A 17086-nucleotide genomic window follows, 5' to 3' on the forward strand; every position below is an offset into this window, starting at 1 on the left:
AGTTCATATTGAGATTTTTTCCATACGTGTTAAACTTATTCCAAAACTTACTAGAAATATGACAGAATGTAACTACAGAAGTATGAGGTAAAGTGTTTTGCTGCAATAATGAAATTTGTACAGGAATGGTGAGAGACTAAGTAAGTCTGAGCATCTTGGAATACATGGACATCGACTGCACATCAGAAATGTGAGTGTTGCTGACAATGGTGTGTACCGATGCACTGCCCACAATAAAGCTGGTTCAAGAAACAGCACTGTTAACTTGGTACTAACTGTTCCAGGTAAGTGACAAGCACATAGTTACATCTTTTATAACAGCTACAATTTTCCATCCAAATATTTGTTAATCCATGCTGCAGTTACAAGTCATTTCAGGTTTTTGACAACTTGAATCTATAGTGATAGTTGTTAAGTGCACATATTTATCACAGTCATGGGATAAACTGGTTTAAGAATAGATAGCAGCAGCAGATAGCATTTATTCACAGAAATAGTGTACAGCTATATGTGACAGAATATGTTGACTGATTTCATGTCATAAGAGATTGCCTTATATGTTGATAGAATTAATTCATATCATTAAATCTTCTAGTATGAAATTTAATTAGAAAGACTTAGTTTCCTTGCAATACTTTTTTATTTGACCCATGTGTACAACTGTTTTTTCATAAATGAAACATAATGCAGAAAACAGTGAGAGCACTTCTTTACAATTTAGCAAAGATATTTATTAAAACAAGTGACTACACTATTATGAAGTGCCTGAACAGTAGCTTTCTTTGTAGTTAATACACTCCTGGAAACGGAAAAAAGAACACATTGACACCGGTGTGTCAGACCCACCATGCTTGCTCCGGACACTGCGAGAGGGCTGTACAAGCAATGATCACACGCACGGCACAGCGGACACACCGGGAACCGCGGTGTTGGCCGTCGAATGGCGCTAGCTGCGCAGCATTTGTGCACCGCCGCCGTCAGTGTCAGCCAGTTTGCCGTGGCATACGGAGCTCCATCGCAGTCTTTAACACTGGTAGCATGCCGCGACAGCGTGGACGTGAACCGTATGTGCAGTTGACGGACTTTGAGCGAGGGCGTATAGTGGGCATGCGGGAGGCCGGGTGGATGAACCGCCGAATTGCTCAACACGTGGGGCGTGAGGTCTCCACAGTACATAGATGTTGTCGCCAGTGGTCGGCGGAAGGTGCACGTGCCCGTCGACCTGGGACCGGACCGCAGCGACGCACGGATGCACGCCAAGACCGTAGGATCCTACGCAGTGCCGTAGGGGACCGCACCGCCACTTCCCAGCAAATTAGGGACACTGTTGCTCCTGGGGTATCGGCGAGGACCATTCGCAACCGTCTCCATGAAGCTGGGCTACGGTCCCGCACACCGTTAGGCCGTCTTCCGCTCACGCCCCAACATCGTGCAGCCCGCCTCCAGTGGTGTCGCGACAGGCGTGAATGGAGGGACGAATGGAGACGTGTCGTCTTCAGCGATGAGAGTCGCTTCTGCCTTGGTGCCAATGATGGTCGTATGCGTGTTTGGCGCCGTGCAGGTGAGCGCCACAATCAGGACTGCATACGACCGAGGCACACAGGGCCAACACCCGGCATCATGGTGTGGGGAGCGATCACCTACACTGGCCGTACACCACTGTTGATCGTCGAGGGGACACTGAATAGTGCACGGTACATCCAAACCGTCATCGAACCCATCGTTCTACCATTCCTAGACCGGCAAGGAAACTTGCTGTTCCAACAGGACAATGCACGTCCGCATGTATCCCGTGCCACCCAACGTGCTCTAGAAGGTGTAAGTCAACTACCCTGGCCAGCAAGATCTCCGGATCTGTCCCCCATTGAGCATGTTTGGGACTGGATGAAGCGTCGTCTCACGCGGTCTGCACGTCCAGCACGAACGCTGGTCCAACTGAGGCGCCAGGTGGAAATGGCATGGCAAGCCGTTCCACAGGACTACATCCAGCATCTCTACGATCGTCTCCATGGGAGAATAGCAGCCTGCATTGCTGCGAAAGGTGGATATACACTGTACTAGTGCCGACATTGTGCATGCTCCGTTGCCTGTGTTTATGTGCCTGTGGTTCTGTCAGTGTGATCATGTGATGTATCTGACCCCAGGAATGTGTCAATGAAGTTTCCCCTTCCTGGGACAATGAATTTTACGGTGTTCTTATTTCAATTTCCAGGAGTGTATTTTCATATGTACACACACACACACACACATTATCTATGGGAAAGAGTCCCAAACAAACTCTGTTCTCCATGTCCTTCATTTTATAAAATGATTGTATCTATAAGTTTATTATAGTTTATTCTTAGTTTGATTTCATTCTTGCTAATTTGGTTCATGTTTTAAAACTATGTTTAATTTTTTTTATTTTCCCCCAACATTCCTTCTTTTTTTTATTATTGCCTCACATTCCTTTGCGATAAAGATAAAACATTGTCTGTTGTGCATTACCCACACTTTTCTCTGTACAAGGATCTCAAAAGGTTTTATTTTGCTAGAAAATAATGTACTTACAGATATAAATGTTGAAGTCTAACAGTGATGAATGTATTTGAATTTTGCCCGAAGGAGTGCAGGATAGAGCCTATTTAGTTAATTACAATAAGGTTAATGTTGCTTAAGCCCTTTCACTGTTATTTTTTCAGGTCAGAATATTGCATCAATTTTGCAACCGCCATCAAACCTGCTAGTAAAAAGAGGGGACACAGCAGTGTTTGACTGTGTTTTTGAGAATGCTGATGAAACAGAATGGTACCTCTGGCCACATTCTGAAGCAATCAAGAATTCAACTAGGTACTGTTGTTCAATGTATGCCAAAGTTGGTTTTAGTCTCATATTGACTTTCTGTCTTCCCCTTCTCTCTCTCTCTCTCTTTTCCCCCTCCCACCTCTCTCTCTCTTCCCCCACTCTCCATCACTCCCCATTCCTTCCCATACCCATGTAGCTGAACGAGGATTAGTTACAATAGATGGCAGTCTTACTAAGGTAACATCACAAGACAACAGTAAATAATTTAATGAAAGTATACAGATTTGCTCCATCAATATCAACTGTGGAATCAGTTACTTATCTGGAATCTTTGCAGGTGTCCATGACATTAAAGACTGTTGTCATAGTGATAGTTGATTTTGCATTTTAAATATATTGTATCTAGTGCTTCTTAATTTGTACCTGCCTGGATAGCTGTGTGTGTTAAATGGTGAGGGTCAGTGTGCCAGCGAGCCTGGATGTGGTTTCTAGATGATTTCCCACACTTGACTTTTGTGCACATTTGATTTTACTGAGCAGTTATGTTTTTTTAGCTTTATTTCTACCCATGTCCAAATTCCCTCTTCCATTATGACACCCACCCATTCTTCCTTTTATATTACATTATCAATTACAAACATTATCAAAAAGTTAGTACAGTGCAACAGGACTAATATTGTACCTTTTATTGCTTAAGTACTCTTATAAATTATAGAATTTAAAGAGGACTCAGAAAGTTCATGGTAAATCTTGCACGATATCACCAGCTACCTTATTCAGAGTTACTTGTGTGTCCATTATATTCCTACTGACAAGGTCTGAACCTACAGATGTTACCTTCCTTCTGACCCTGGTATGTTGACATAGCCATCATTCATTGTCTCATATTACTAAGAGATTGCAGGCCCCATTTGCTGTTGCCCATTGGCACACCTGTTTGAAGTCACTTTCTTTATACACACTTGCTCTGTTTGAAGACATTTCTATGTGAATAACTTCTTTTCTCCTTACGTTAATGGTACATACCTCAGTTAGTGATGAGGCTCAGTGGTAACTCACTGAATACAGAATGGAGATAGCTGGCCTCTTTGTCTTATTTTTTTGTCTATATTTACTATTTTTAAATCCCTCTCAGTGAAAATGGGATATTTTCATGTTGAGAGATTTGACAATCACATTCTTCAAATTCTATATTTATCTGCAATTTACTTGTCCATTTTCTTCTTAGCCTGTCATGCTGTGTCTTCTTTGACTTTGGATCTGAATCTTTTATTATTTGTTTTTGACTTAGCTACAAATGTGTGGCAACTTTTCTTATATATGTTATGAGAATGACTGTTACAAATCCATTCTAAATGTGCTGCACAGGCATACAGAGAGGAAAATCATCATTCAGCTTCAGGGGAAATTAGACATGAAAGCACACCAATGAAAGTCAGACAATGTCTGTATCAGGATAGCTCACTGTTCTGCAAATAAGAGGTGTTGAGGTTTGGGCAGATATGTAGGGAACATGCACTCACTAATTTAGCCATCTGGTAACTAGCACACATGCCCCCCCCCCCCTCCTCCTCCCTCCCTCTCTCTCTCTCTCTCTCTCTCTCACACACACACACACACACACACACACACACACACACATACACACACACGTGCGCGTGATGCAGAGTACATTATGTGGAGAAGGGAAATGCAGGTAGCATAGGATCTAAAGGAGCTGTTGAAGCCAGTCACTATATGTGGAATAGCATGTCCCAGCACTTAATGATCCTATCAAGAACTATCTGCTATTTAGCACTGACCATTCATGGGTATGGATCATTAATTTGTGGTTGCACCTGTATACAGTGTTGTATAAAGGTTGCAACAAAGTTGATGTGTGAAGTACCTATGGTCATAAATGATCTTGCCTCTGACAGGATAGGAAATGCCAGTGACAGGGGTGCAATTGGAGGTTGTGGATGGTGCATGGGACAGGGCCTGCATGTTTTATGAGAATGGACAAGTATTTTATCTAAGTTGACTAGAAAGTAGAGTATTATGTAAGATTTCACTTCCTCTCTGCCCTATATTTCATGGTCATTACCAGTTGCAAGTTCAATTAAAGTAAACAGAATTAATTTAGTTGGAAGGTAGAGATCAAATGCAGGTAAATACTGGAAGGTAAAGAAGTGTGACTATCTGATTAGTTCCCATTGTATGTCCTTATTTCAGAATAAATATAATTTTATTATTATCCATTCCAATTAAAATAGTCAGTAGTATAAGTGCGGTCAGTAGTCAGTGATTCAGAATGTGCAACATACATAAATATACTCATAGTTTATTCAACTAGCATTTCGTTTCCAACAGTTCCAGTTTACATTCACTCTTGACACTGTTGTAACAATACCATTTTTCACTGTGGTTAATGTCGTTCTGGACTTTCCCCATGAGAACTATGAAAATTTAGTTGAAACTTTGTATATGACTAGTACTGTTCTTTAGTAACTCCCTATCAAAATATCTTCAACCATATTACTAATTAATATATACTCCTTTTTATCCGTTGCACCTTTGAGATCAATACTTAGTGGGCTGTAGTACAGTCCCAGATGCCTCACTTAATACAGGTTCTTGAAATGTTTTTGCAGAGTGATTGTTGTCTTATCTTCAAATGTCTGACAGTTCAGATCTTTCAGCATATCTCTGATGCTCTCCTGTGGATCTCTGACCATAAGTGCTCCCCATCTTCCTATACATTTAATGTACCCTTCCAGTCCTGTGTGGTATGGTGCCACACACTTGAGCAGTTTTATAGAATGGGTCACACAAGTGATTTGAAAGCACTCTTCTTTTTAGACTTCTTGCATTTTCCCGATATTCTATCAGTGAATTGAAGTTTGCCACCTGCGTAACCTACAACTGAGCATGTCTGATTGTTTCGTTTCATAGTCCCACAAATTGTTGCACCTAGATATTTGTTTGAGTCCATTGATTCCAGTTGTGAGTCACTGATGTTGTGGTTATTGGGTACTACATTTCTGTCTTTTGATGCACACAATGTTACATTTGTGAAAATTTAAAAACAAGTTGCTAATCTTTCCATCACTTTGAAACCTTATCAGAATCTGCTTAAATATTTGTCTGGCTTCTTTTGAAGAGTACTTCATTATAGAAAAGTGCATTATTTCAGCTGTGAGATTTTTAGGGTAAACTGAAGTTTATATCAAAAGGATAGGCAAATGGGAAATGAAAGTGGTGTATTTGTTGCACTAGACAAGAAACTCAAATCCACTGAGGTAGAAACTGAAGCTGCATGTGAGACTATTTGGGTAAGATTCAGTATCAGTGGTGGGGACAAATGGTTATTGGATCTTTCTATCACCCATCAGACTCATCTGCTGATGTAACTTAAAACTTAAGAGAAAAACCTCAGTTCATTTGTATGTAAGTTCCGAAAGTTCAGGGGTGGGGACAAAATGATTATTGGATCTTTCTATTGCCCACCGGACTTACCAGCTGATGTAACTGAAAACTTAAGAATAAACCTCAGTTCATTTGTATGTAAGTTCCCAAATCATACTGCAATCATTGATGGAGATTTTAATCTTCCAACAATTAATTGGGAAAATTACAGTTTAGTGATGGGTGTGTTAAGACACCCTGTGAAACTTTACTAAATGCCTTCTCCGAGAACTTCCTAGAAAAGATAGTTGAGAACCCCATTCATTACAGAAATACTGTATATTGGATTTAATGGTAACAAAGAGGCCTGACAACTATGAGGATATCCACATTGGAACTGATATCAGTGATCATAACACGGTTGTGGCAACAGTGATGACCAAAGTATAAAGGACAACTAAAACAAGCATAAAGATATATGTTCAGTAAACTAGATAAAAAAATCAGTAGTGTCATTCCTCACTGAGGAACTTGAAACTTTCAGTGCAAGGAAGCAGCATGTAGAGAAACTCTATCTCAAATTTAAAAGAACAGTTGACTATGCACTGGATAGATATGTACCCATTAGAACAACTCATAGTGGGAGGGAACCTCCATGGTATCCAGTCACCGTAAAGAATCTTCTAAAGAAGAAGAGATTATTGTATAATAGGTGTAAAACACAGTGTATGGCTGTAAATAGAGAGATGCTGATTGAAATGAATTTGGATACCAAGAGAGGAATGCGTGATGCCTTCAGGGACTACCGTAGCAGGCTGGCTGGCACACCAGACCTCGACACTAATTCGCTGGGTGGACTTGTGCCGGGGACCGGCATGCCTTCTCGCTTGGGAAGCACCATGTTAGACCATGCGGCTAGCCGGGCGGGCTATGAGGTTACTGTTAATGTTGTCTGACAGGTCATTCATGTTCAATATAGGCAGCAGGCCCCAATATGCTACGCTGTATCATGTCTGAAGTTATTACTCCATCTGTCTATGACTCTCCATCTAAGATAATGTAATGTGTGTTCCCTATTAAGAAATCCTCTATCCACTGACAAATTTCGTTTGATAACTCACATGGTCATGCTTTGATTAAGAAGAATTGGGTTGGTACTGGTCAAACGCTTTTTGGAAGTCAAGAAATACTGTATCTGTTGACTACCTTGATCTACGGCTTTCAGGATGTTATATGAGAAAAGTGGAATTTGAGCTTTGCGTGTCCTATGCTTTTAATATCCATGCTAATTGGCATGGAGGGGGGCATTCTGTTTGAGATAACTCTTTCTGTGTGACATCACAATATGATCTAGATTCTGGAACAGATGTATGTCAGAGATATTGGATGGTATGTTTGTGGCTGTCGATCACTTCTGTTACCTTTCTTATAAAATTGGTGACCTGAAATTTTATCCAACTACTGGACCCAATTTCTTTTTTATCAGAAATACATTGTATATTGTGGTTAAAAGTGTGGTTGGCACAGCCACATAATCTGTATATAAACTGATAGGGACTCAGTTGGGCACTGGAATCATGTTCAGTCTTAGCAATTTTGGCTCAGCTTTTTCTCAAGAGCATTTCACTGGTTTCTATAACACTCATCTCTGCAATGATGGAACCCTCTCAAGTTGTGAGAAAAGAACTGTAGTCACTCAATGAATGCAGAACTATGTTGTGTAATGTGCTGCAATTCTCTTCATTTTTTGATAGAATCAGTTTACTTTAAATACATTTTAGCTATCTTTCCTTAACGAAGTAAAACCTATGTGGTAACCAGAATTCAGCTTGTTAAATTTTGTCATCAGAGCAAAACTTTTGTCATCTCAGTGGCATAGTACATCTTTAAACAATTCAAAATATTGAAAATATAAAAATGCATCATTACTTTTAGTTACACGGAGTTACATTATTAAAAAATGCTATTTTGTTGCTCAGTTTTAATATTAAAAATGTATGTTTATTGTTTCTGTCTTTGATGTTAGCATCCACTCTGGTATTGATTACATGATGAGAAATCTAAGTTTGTACGTCAAATAAAACAGCGGGTGACAATGTATGTAATGTCACTTGAAGTAATATCCATATTGCCAAAACAGACATTTTGTTTAATTCTGAAAGACACTTTACTGTAATGTTGAAATAACAAAGTTCATATAACAAAGTGATGGAGATGAACATTATGGAAATTTTTGGCTGACGATTTCATTTATAATGATAACTGATAAAGTATACTTTATTTTAGTAATCCCTGTGGCTGAAGTTGCTTTCTTAGCAGTGATGTATTGAGTTGTTTTATGGGCTACTTACTCACTGACATCTACATCTGTACCCTCCAGACCACTGTGAAGTGCAAGGCAGAGGATACGTCCCATTGCACCAGTTATTAGGGCTTATCCCATTCCATTCAAGTATGGAGTGTGAGAAGACTTTGTAGTGTGGGGTAACTTTGTAATAAAACCATTGAATTACATAATGTCATTTGAGTTTTATGCATTGTCCCTTCAAGAACCAATTGATGTTATGGTAGCACAGCAGTTATTTATTGCTTGTGTTAAATAATATTAATATCTGTGGTTAAATAAAACTGTTTAATGGGGAATCTATTTCTGATAATGATTTACAGTAAAATGTAAAATTTCCTGGTTCTGTCATTTAAATGACTATAGATATATTCATATTTATACACATCCTATCTCATTTGTTGAAAATCATGTTGTGTCATGATAAATTTCAAACGATATAATATAATATTAATGTTATTAATTTTTTCATTTTCAGGTACTCAGTTTTTTCTAATGGATCACTTGTTATATACAGTGTTAATGATGAGCATCCAACAGATGACAGGGGCACTTACTCTTGTGTAGGAATAAGAGGAAAAGAGAAGCAGACATATTCTGCTGAGCTGAAAGTTGCTTGTAAGTTATACAGAATGTCTAATTTTAGAAAAATTCCTTTCTGTCTGTGAATATGTGTATTACCTAGAATAGATTAGCAATCAAGCTATACACTTTTAGGATATTGCATGTCTCTGGGAGACTATAGTTTCTGAAAGAGACTGCCACTTACTTATTTAATGATTCAGCTGAAACCTTTCCAGCCATCCAGTAATATTGCAGCATAACTTTTGATCTTGGGCTACTGGATTATGGTAATCTTTACATGCTCCTTGGCCTTAGTAATAATTTTTTGTTCACTCTTTGTTGGGGGTGGCTCATCCTTAAGGGCCAGAGTGGCCCTACCCCACCACAAATTTTGTGATATGATTTTGTTCTGAGTATTTTTCAATATTATATCTGTTTGAGTATGACACAATTTTTATAGAGACCAGTGGTAATCAGGCTCAGTTTCCACTTTTCCATTGCAGAGACATGCTGTTACTCTAATATCTCAGCAGACAGACCACACCTTGCTGCTATCCCTCTCTAATCCCACTCCTTAACGTATCCTCCCACAGTGACAAGCCTGTTTTCCTTTCCTCATCCCGTACATCTGATGTGAGAGCCAGGGTAGGGTGGTCTTTATACCCTCTTCACCCTTGGAGCTATAAACTGCAGTCACAGAGGTGTGACTGAACTGTTTCCCTTTCTACACCTTGCTTCTTACCATAGATCAGCTTACGGCCACCTCGCGCAGTCCTGCTGGATGGACCAGCTCACATGCTGTGCCACAGTGAACTCTGCTTTCTCCCTCCCCTCCTTGCCTGCCTGGCTGCATGTCTTTATAATCTGTAGGGCCAGTCAGCTCAGGCCCATAGCTGAGCCATGCCTAGGTGATTCTGCAATCCTGGCAGAACTGCCAAAACAGCATCCCAGAAAATCTGCCTTCCTGCACTTTTCTCTTCACAGATAGAGGAATTTCATAATTTGTAAGGTAGGATTAATAAAACTGAAGTGTTACTGAAAATATTACTTCAATGTGCTATATAGATAGAAAATATTGCAGACAAAAAATTTAATTTACCATGTAGTAAAATTTATTTACTACATGGTAAATTAAACTTTAAATTGTACAAACTTTCTAAAATAATTGAAAGTAAAACAGAATCTGTTTTATCATTTGTGGTAGCTATTGTACATTGATTTATCTTGGTTTATAGTGAAGAAAAGATTTTATTTGCTGCTATTAAACTATTAATAGTGTGTGAATCAGTAATGGAAATAACAGAAAAAAGACTAATTCCCTATTCAAGAACATTTCCTTACTTTGAGTGCAGCTAACTCATTGATAATGTCTTGGAAGTCAAATTTAGCAGGTGTATACTACTCTGTTGACAAGATAACAGTCTGCTTCACCTGTACTTGACCTTCAGTAGTTTTTTACCATCTTTAGTATTTTGAAACAGTATTGAAATTGTCATAAATATTCTCAAAGTTATTTTGATGTTTTGGTAAGCGTATCATAACCCATGCTTAAAAATAGGGTCCATGTGAGTATATGTGTCAGTGCTCTTCGTCAGCTCTTTTTACTGGAATCTGAAAGCAGCTATTTCTTTAACTAGCTCCACTGTATCAATGTTTCTGCTATATTTGTCACCAAAATACGATGCTTAAAGGGGGAAAAAAAAATAAATAAATACAGAGCTCTAATTTAAAGCTTCTTGACAGGAAATTGAAGTGAGATGAAATGGTGCATTATATATGAGATCTGTTTCCCATTCCACATATTTTTCTATGTAATATTTTGAAGCAGTTTAGCTTAAGCATTTTCACTTCAGTCCTCAGTTGGCAGAAATTGAAAAAAATAGGAAGCCTTCAGTTGAACAATGTACCATTTACTTCAAGACCCCCATGGCCAGCCTTTGAGATCCTACAATACTGTAATGAAGTAGCAGCAAAAACTCCATTGTTGAACATGAGGTAACTGTGTAAGCAGTAGCTGTTTGAACCAAGCACACTGTTGACACATAACCCATGTGATGCATGTTTGATAGTAGTCATTTCTTGATGTGCTGCTTGGACAAAATGACACTGTGACAACAGAGTACAGCTTCAGCCTTTTGTTGAGGGGAAGGCTTTTCTCGCAGGCAGAAGATAGGAAGATGTTGGGCAAGAGACTTCACATGCCTCTCCCAGTTAATTCTTAAATCATATTTTTGGCTTTATTTATTCATTTTTAAATTTTAACTGGCCCGTTTTTGAGCCTCCTTTGTGCCTGCACTCTTGATGGGGACTTCTCTTGCCTTGGCCTCAGTACATCCCTGCCCATAGCCCGAATTTCCACTTGTGTCACTTTACCCACCTACCTTGAGTCGCTTTCACGTGCCTTACTGCATTCATTTCTCCTTCCTTACTGCCATTCGTCAATGGGAAAAAGTGTTCTATATTCTGAAACTGTGGGGTTGAAACTTGAGTATTCTTACAATGATTTTAATGTGAATGAAGTAAATTGTTTGTTATAAACAGCATCTTATTTTAAGTATGAGAGTAAGTATTAAGTAAGAGAAGCTACATTCTGTATATACTCTACTATTAGCTATGGCACTTCATGGATTAGGCCTAAGTTTATGACTGTATAATAACTTTAGTTGCTATTTTTCTAGTGTTTGTTAAGCATATGATGAATATAACAAACAATTTGGAACAATTCTGTTATAGAGTTTATTGAATTTTTGTCTGTGCCTCACGAACATAAATGAGCAACAGCTGCCACTTTCCTAAATTTAAATGTTTTATAACCTCTATGCTGAAGTTGCTTATTAGCATTCTGTATAAGAACACATTTACCATTGAGGAGTTTAAAGAACGACTTGTAGATGTATTTTTTTTAATATTGAATGGCTTTTTGGAAGGATGAAAACAACACACTATTTTTGGTTTGTGTATCATTATTTTTATTTAAACAATGGAAAATAAAGCATGGAATAATTACAATATTATGAAGGGGATAGATTGCTACTCACCGTGTAGTGGAGATGCTGAGTCACAGACAAGTACAACAAAAAGGCTGCTAAACAAGTAAGCTTTCATCCAAAAGGCCTTCTTATGAGACAGACAACACTCACCCACATTCGTGTAAACACAACTCACACACATATGACCCCAGTCTGTGGTACTGAGGCGAGACTGTGAGCAACAGTGCGTGCTGGGAGAAGCACTCGGTAGTGGGGATAAGGCTGAAGCTGGGGCAGGAACTGGGAGTGACAGATGGCAGAGTAGGGGTGGGAGATGGTAAAGTGCTGCCTTTGGGAGCATACAGGGATGTGGTGGGGAGAGGGTGGCATAGCTAGGTGCAGTTGGGAGGTTAGATGGAAGGCAGGGGGGATGTGGGGGGGGGGGGGGGCAGTGGAAAAGGAGAGAAGTAAAAAGACTGTGGTTGTGCTGATGGAACCGAAGGCTGTGTAGTGCTGGAGTGGGAACGGGGAATAGGATATGTGTGTGAAGGACAGTGACTATTGAAGATTGAGGCCAGGAGGATTAGGGGAGTGTGGGATATACTGCATAGAGGTAGTTGTAAATTGAGAGTTCCCACCATCACAGGCGAGAACAAGCAGGAGCTTACTGTCTCCCATCCCTGCCCTGCTATACACCCCCCCCCCCTCCCACTACCCCAGCCTCCTCCTTACTCCCACCACCAAGACTGCTGCTGGCAGTCTGGTCCCGGCAACTACAGACAGCGGTCGTATGTGTGAGCTTGTTTACGTGAGTGTGGGTGTGTGTTGTCTGCCTCAGAAGAAGGCCATTTGGCTGAAACCTTACTTGTTTAGCAGTCTTTTTGTTGTGCCTTTCTGCAACTCAGCATCTCAACTATATGATGAGTAGTAATCTATTCTTTCCATAATATTATTTTTATTTTGTTATATTTCACAGTGAATGCTCGTTTCAGCTCTTAAATTTCAGAGGTATCTTTTTTGTTTGATAGAACCGTGTAATACAATTTTTTTCTTGACGGTAATAATACTTCTCATTTATCCACCCATTTTTTCTCAAAAATGCTGTTATTCTTCATCTGGTATTTTCCACTTTTTTATTCTACTTTTAATATTCTGTTGAAGATGCATTCTGTTCGAGCATGCATTCTGTTCCAGCACAACTTTCTCTGCCATGTTTCTAGACACAATAGTCATGCAGCCTGTACAAGTTAATGTGCATAGAGTGTGTTCAATATTACTGCATAATTTGAAAATGTTAATTCCATATTTATAAGTTTTACATGGTTCGTTCTGTAAAACTGATAGCTGTCCTCTAAATTATACCATGATTTTATCAGTGGGAAAGTTCTGCCTAATACATATTCTGCACAAAATTTCCTCTGTAATGTGTCTGATTTTTTACGTTATATTCTCTTCTTTAGCTGAAATGAATGCTGTGGAGGTGCTAATGAATGCTTCGGATTAGTTAATCACAGTACTTCTGCTTGGACTTTCTCATCTAAAAACTGTGTGAGAAATGTTGGTCTAATTCACAATCAAATTAATTAGTTTCTTGTAAAAAAATATAAAATATATGATGTGGTCACACAGCATTCATTAGTTTCTTGTAAAAAAAATATAAAATATATGATGTGGTCACACAGCATTCTTATCTGTAGTATGCAAAAAATGTTATTTGTTTTTTACCAGGCCAGTAAATATTTCACTCTCAGACAACTGCTACAGACATCATATTGTGATCCAGTAATAGCTGATGTTCCTGCCACTGGTCCCACAAATGTCATCAGCATCATCATCACCATCATTGTTATCAACATCATGGTTATTCTCATCATCATCATCATCATTAGCAGCAGCAGCAGCAGCAGCAGTATCTTCATTACATTCTTTGTTAGGAAGCTCCAGTAGTTCTGAAGCATTTGTTTCAACATCTCAGTTTTCAACATAATTAGTAATCTGTTACCAGTCAAAACTACCATTTTTATATATTTATATGTTAAGGAATGTTCCATCAGAAAATAAACAATTTAGGAGCAAAGGAAACCACTCAGCAAATAGTAGAAGCAGCATTGACCTATATATATACTACACTGGTTTTCAGATGAATCCTTTATGATTAGCTCATCAACAGATTTGTCCAAAAGCTAGCAAAGTTTTCATTCTTTTTGTGATCCTATCAATCTCTCAACACTTGTACTATTAACTGAGTAGTCTCCTCTATTCCTAGACTATTTTTATATGTTTACTAATCCAGGAAGTTGTCCTGCTTTGTGATACGGCATCCAATTGAGCTAGAATCATTCACAGCAGTATTCACTATTCACAACAGTGTAGAAATTATCAATAAGTTTGGTGCTGAATAAATAACATTATTGAAAATTTTTGGAAACAAACAGCAAGTAGAAATGTGAGAAGCAACAACAGTGGTCAAGACCCAGCTGACAGTATCTCACATAGTCAGATTTACTTTGGCAGGCAATGTAACATCTATGTTCAAAACTGTCTGGACGCCTATTAGTGGACATTATGTAGAGTGTGTCCACATTAATGTGTCTAGCCTTCATCTTTATGATGGCTTGAGTTCTGCTGCAAACACTTTCAAAGGATTATCTGAATGACTGTGGAGGAATGGCAGCCCATTCGTCCTCAAGAGCTGAAACCAGAGAAGGAAGTGGTGTGCAGACCGGGGTGTGAAGTGAGGAAGACGTTATAATTTTTCCCAACTGATCCCAGAGGTGTCTCACTATATTCAGGTTGGGATTCTGGTGGCCAGTCCATTTCTGGAGTTTTATTGTCCACAAATCATTGTCTCACAGGTGCTGTCTTATGAAAGAGTGTACCGCCATACCGACACAAACAATCATTATTTTGGAACTGTTCCTCCATTGTATGCAGTTTACAATGCTGTAAAATGCATTCATATGCTTCTGCATGTAGGATTTTCTTAAGTGCAATATGGGGGCGACATCCTAACCAACAAAAGCACCCCCCATCTTTCAAACAAAAACCCTTCCATTGGATTGTCAGAGGGTATAGCATGATTTGTCACTTCAAATCACTCATTTCCAGTCATCCACCATCCAGTGGCATCGCACTTTACACCACATCAAGTGTCGCTTAACATTGACTACAGAAATTTCACTTATGAAGAGACGTTCAACCATTGTAACAAATTCATTTTCATCCCTGTGCACTATGATTGTGCTAGCTGGATCGCTCGTAGCACTCAGGAATTCATGGATGATTCCTTCCACTTACTTCATGCTGATTTTTTGCAAGACCCTCCTCAATGGTTTATGGTCCCTGTCTGTTTGAGCAGACGTCTGCCTGGTCTTGGTTTAGTTGTGGTTGTTTCTTCACATTTCCATTTCACAATCAGCTCATGAACAGCTGAATTGGCATCTTTAGGAGGATCGAAATGTCCCTGGTGTATCTGTTACTCAGGTGACAACCAATGAGTAGTCACATTCAAAGCCACTGAGCTCACTTGACCAAAACTTCTGCTTTTAATGCATCTGCTGCTACCATTGACAACACTATACCTCTTGCCTCCTTTTATACTGTCATGTCAACTTGTCATGACATCTAGTGGTCAGTTCCACATTATGTAGTGGTATCAGGATACTTTTGATCACATAGTGTATGTTTCATCAATGAGCTGCATGTGACTTGCAGCTGTATTATGAACATGCCATTCAAAGATATCTGGGTAAGCAGAGTGAAGAATGTGGGCATCAGCAGTGACACAACATAAGACAAGAGGCACTATTGTGACTGATGGTGGCCTCTTGATAGTGAATATGTTAACAAGGATCTACTATGAAGTAGGTAGATTGCTACTCACCATATAGAGGAAACAGTCACAAACAGGCTCAATGAAAAGATTACTGTACATTTTAGCTTTTGCCCAAAAGGCCTTCTTTGAAAGTACAAAATACACACACATTCACACAAGTACAACTCACACACGCATGACCACTGTAACTAACCACTTTGGCAGGTCACCAACAGTTGTCATGTATTTATGTGTTGTGCTTGTGTGAATGTATATGTGTTTTGTATTTTAGTAGAAAGCATTTTAGCCAAAAGTTAAAATGTATAGCAATCTTTTCTTTGTGCCTGCCTGTGACTCAGCATCTCCTCTATGTGGTGATCAGAAGTCTATCCTTTTCATAACATTGTCATTATGTCATCTTGGAGTTAATAAGGAATTATTTATTTGTAACTCTGAGAAGCGATGCAAGTGTTGTGGTGACAAGCATACTGTCAGTGGGAACTAGGCAAATGCACCTGAGGAGCTGTCGTATTAATCTTTGTTGTTAAAATGTAACATTTTGACCTGCAAGGTTCACCATCTATTTCACTGTGGAAAATTTTAAGTTGCGACCTAACATGTCCTTAATGAATAAAGGTAATTGTTTTTAATCCCTGTCATACATCTTTGGAGCCTTTCTAATATAGTTCTTAGATCTGTTGCAGTCTGTAATCTGCTGCTTTTCTTCTGTATGAACTTAAGTCTATAAGCTTTAATTCTGATGGTAATGTGTGTTCATTTTTAAAAGATTTTCAATTCTTAATGAATGCCACAGTGCTTCAGTTTCATATTTCTTTTGGCAAAAGTGACAGTATAATTGTTTGTGAAGTGCAGTCTGGAAACACTTTTTTCCAGACCTCCAACCTCTCACAAGCAATTCATTTGAACCACCACTCCCAGATGATGGGATCAGAGTGGTGGCAGAGCGGATGGAATTTGAAACAACCTGTTTGCCTCCTGATGGTGATCCACCACCTCGGGTCTGGTGGCTTGACCCACAAGAGCGTGTCGTTACTGATACAGGCCCTGTGCGGGTCGATGACACACGGCTCATAATTGCAGCAGCACGCCCAGGGAAGGACGATGGAAATTACTCTTGCATTGCGGAAAATCTTGCGGGAACCAGTACTGCAAATCTTCAACTTATTGTGTCTAGTAAGTCCAGTAAGGCTCATTTTTGCATGT

General features: G+C 39.2%; 1 protein-coding gene across 1 annotated transcript in view; it reads left to right on the plus strand.

The window, feature by feature from the left end:
- LOC126188641 (tyrosine-protein kinase-like otk) overlaps positions 1 to 17086 on the plus strand; it is a 113435-nt gene that overhangs the window by 25328 nt on the left and 71021 nt on the right. The window contains exons 3-6 of the mRNA XM_049930242.1: positions 124 to 284; positions 2682 to 2829; positions 8994 to 9133; positions 16757 to 17056. Coding sequence (XP_049786199.1) covers positions 124 to 284; positions 2682 to 2829; positions 8994 to 9133; positions 16757 to 17056 — 749 coding nt within the window. The remainder of the gene's footprint in view (positions 1 to 123; positions 285 to 2681; positions 2830 to 8993; positions 9134 to 16756; positions 17057 to 17086) is intronic.

Source organism: Schistocerca cancellata, chromosome 5 (genome assembly GCF_023864275.1).
Source record: "Schistocerca cancellata isolate TAMUIC-IGC-003103 chromosome 5, iqSchCanc2.1, whole genome shotgun sequence".
In the NCBI taxonomy this organism is placed as follows: Eukaryota; Metazoa; Arthropoda; class Insecta; order Orthoptera; family Acrididae; genus Schistocerca; species Schistocerca cancellata.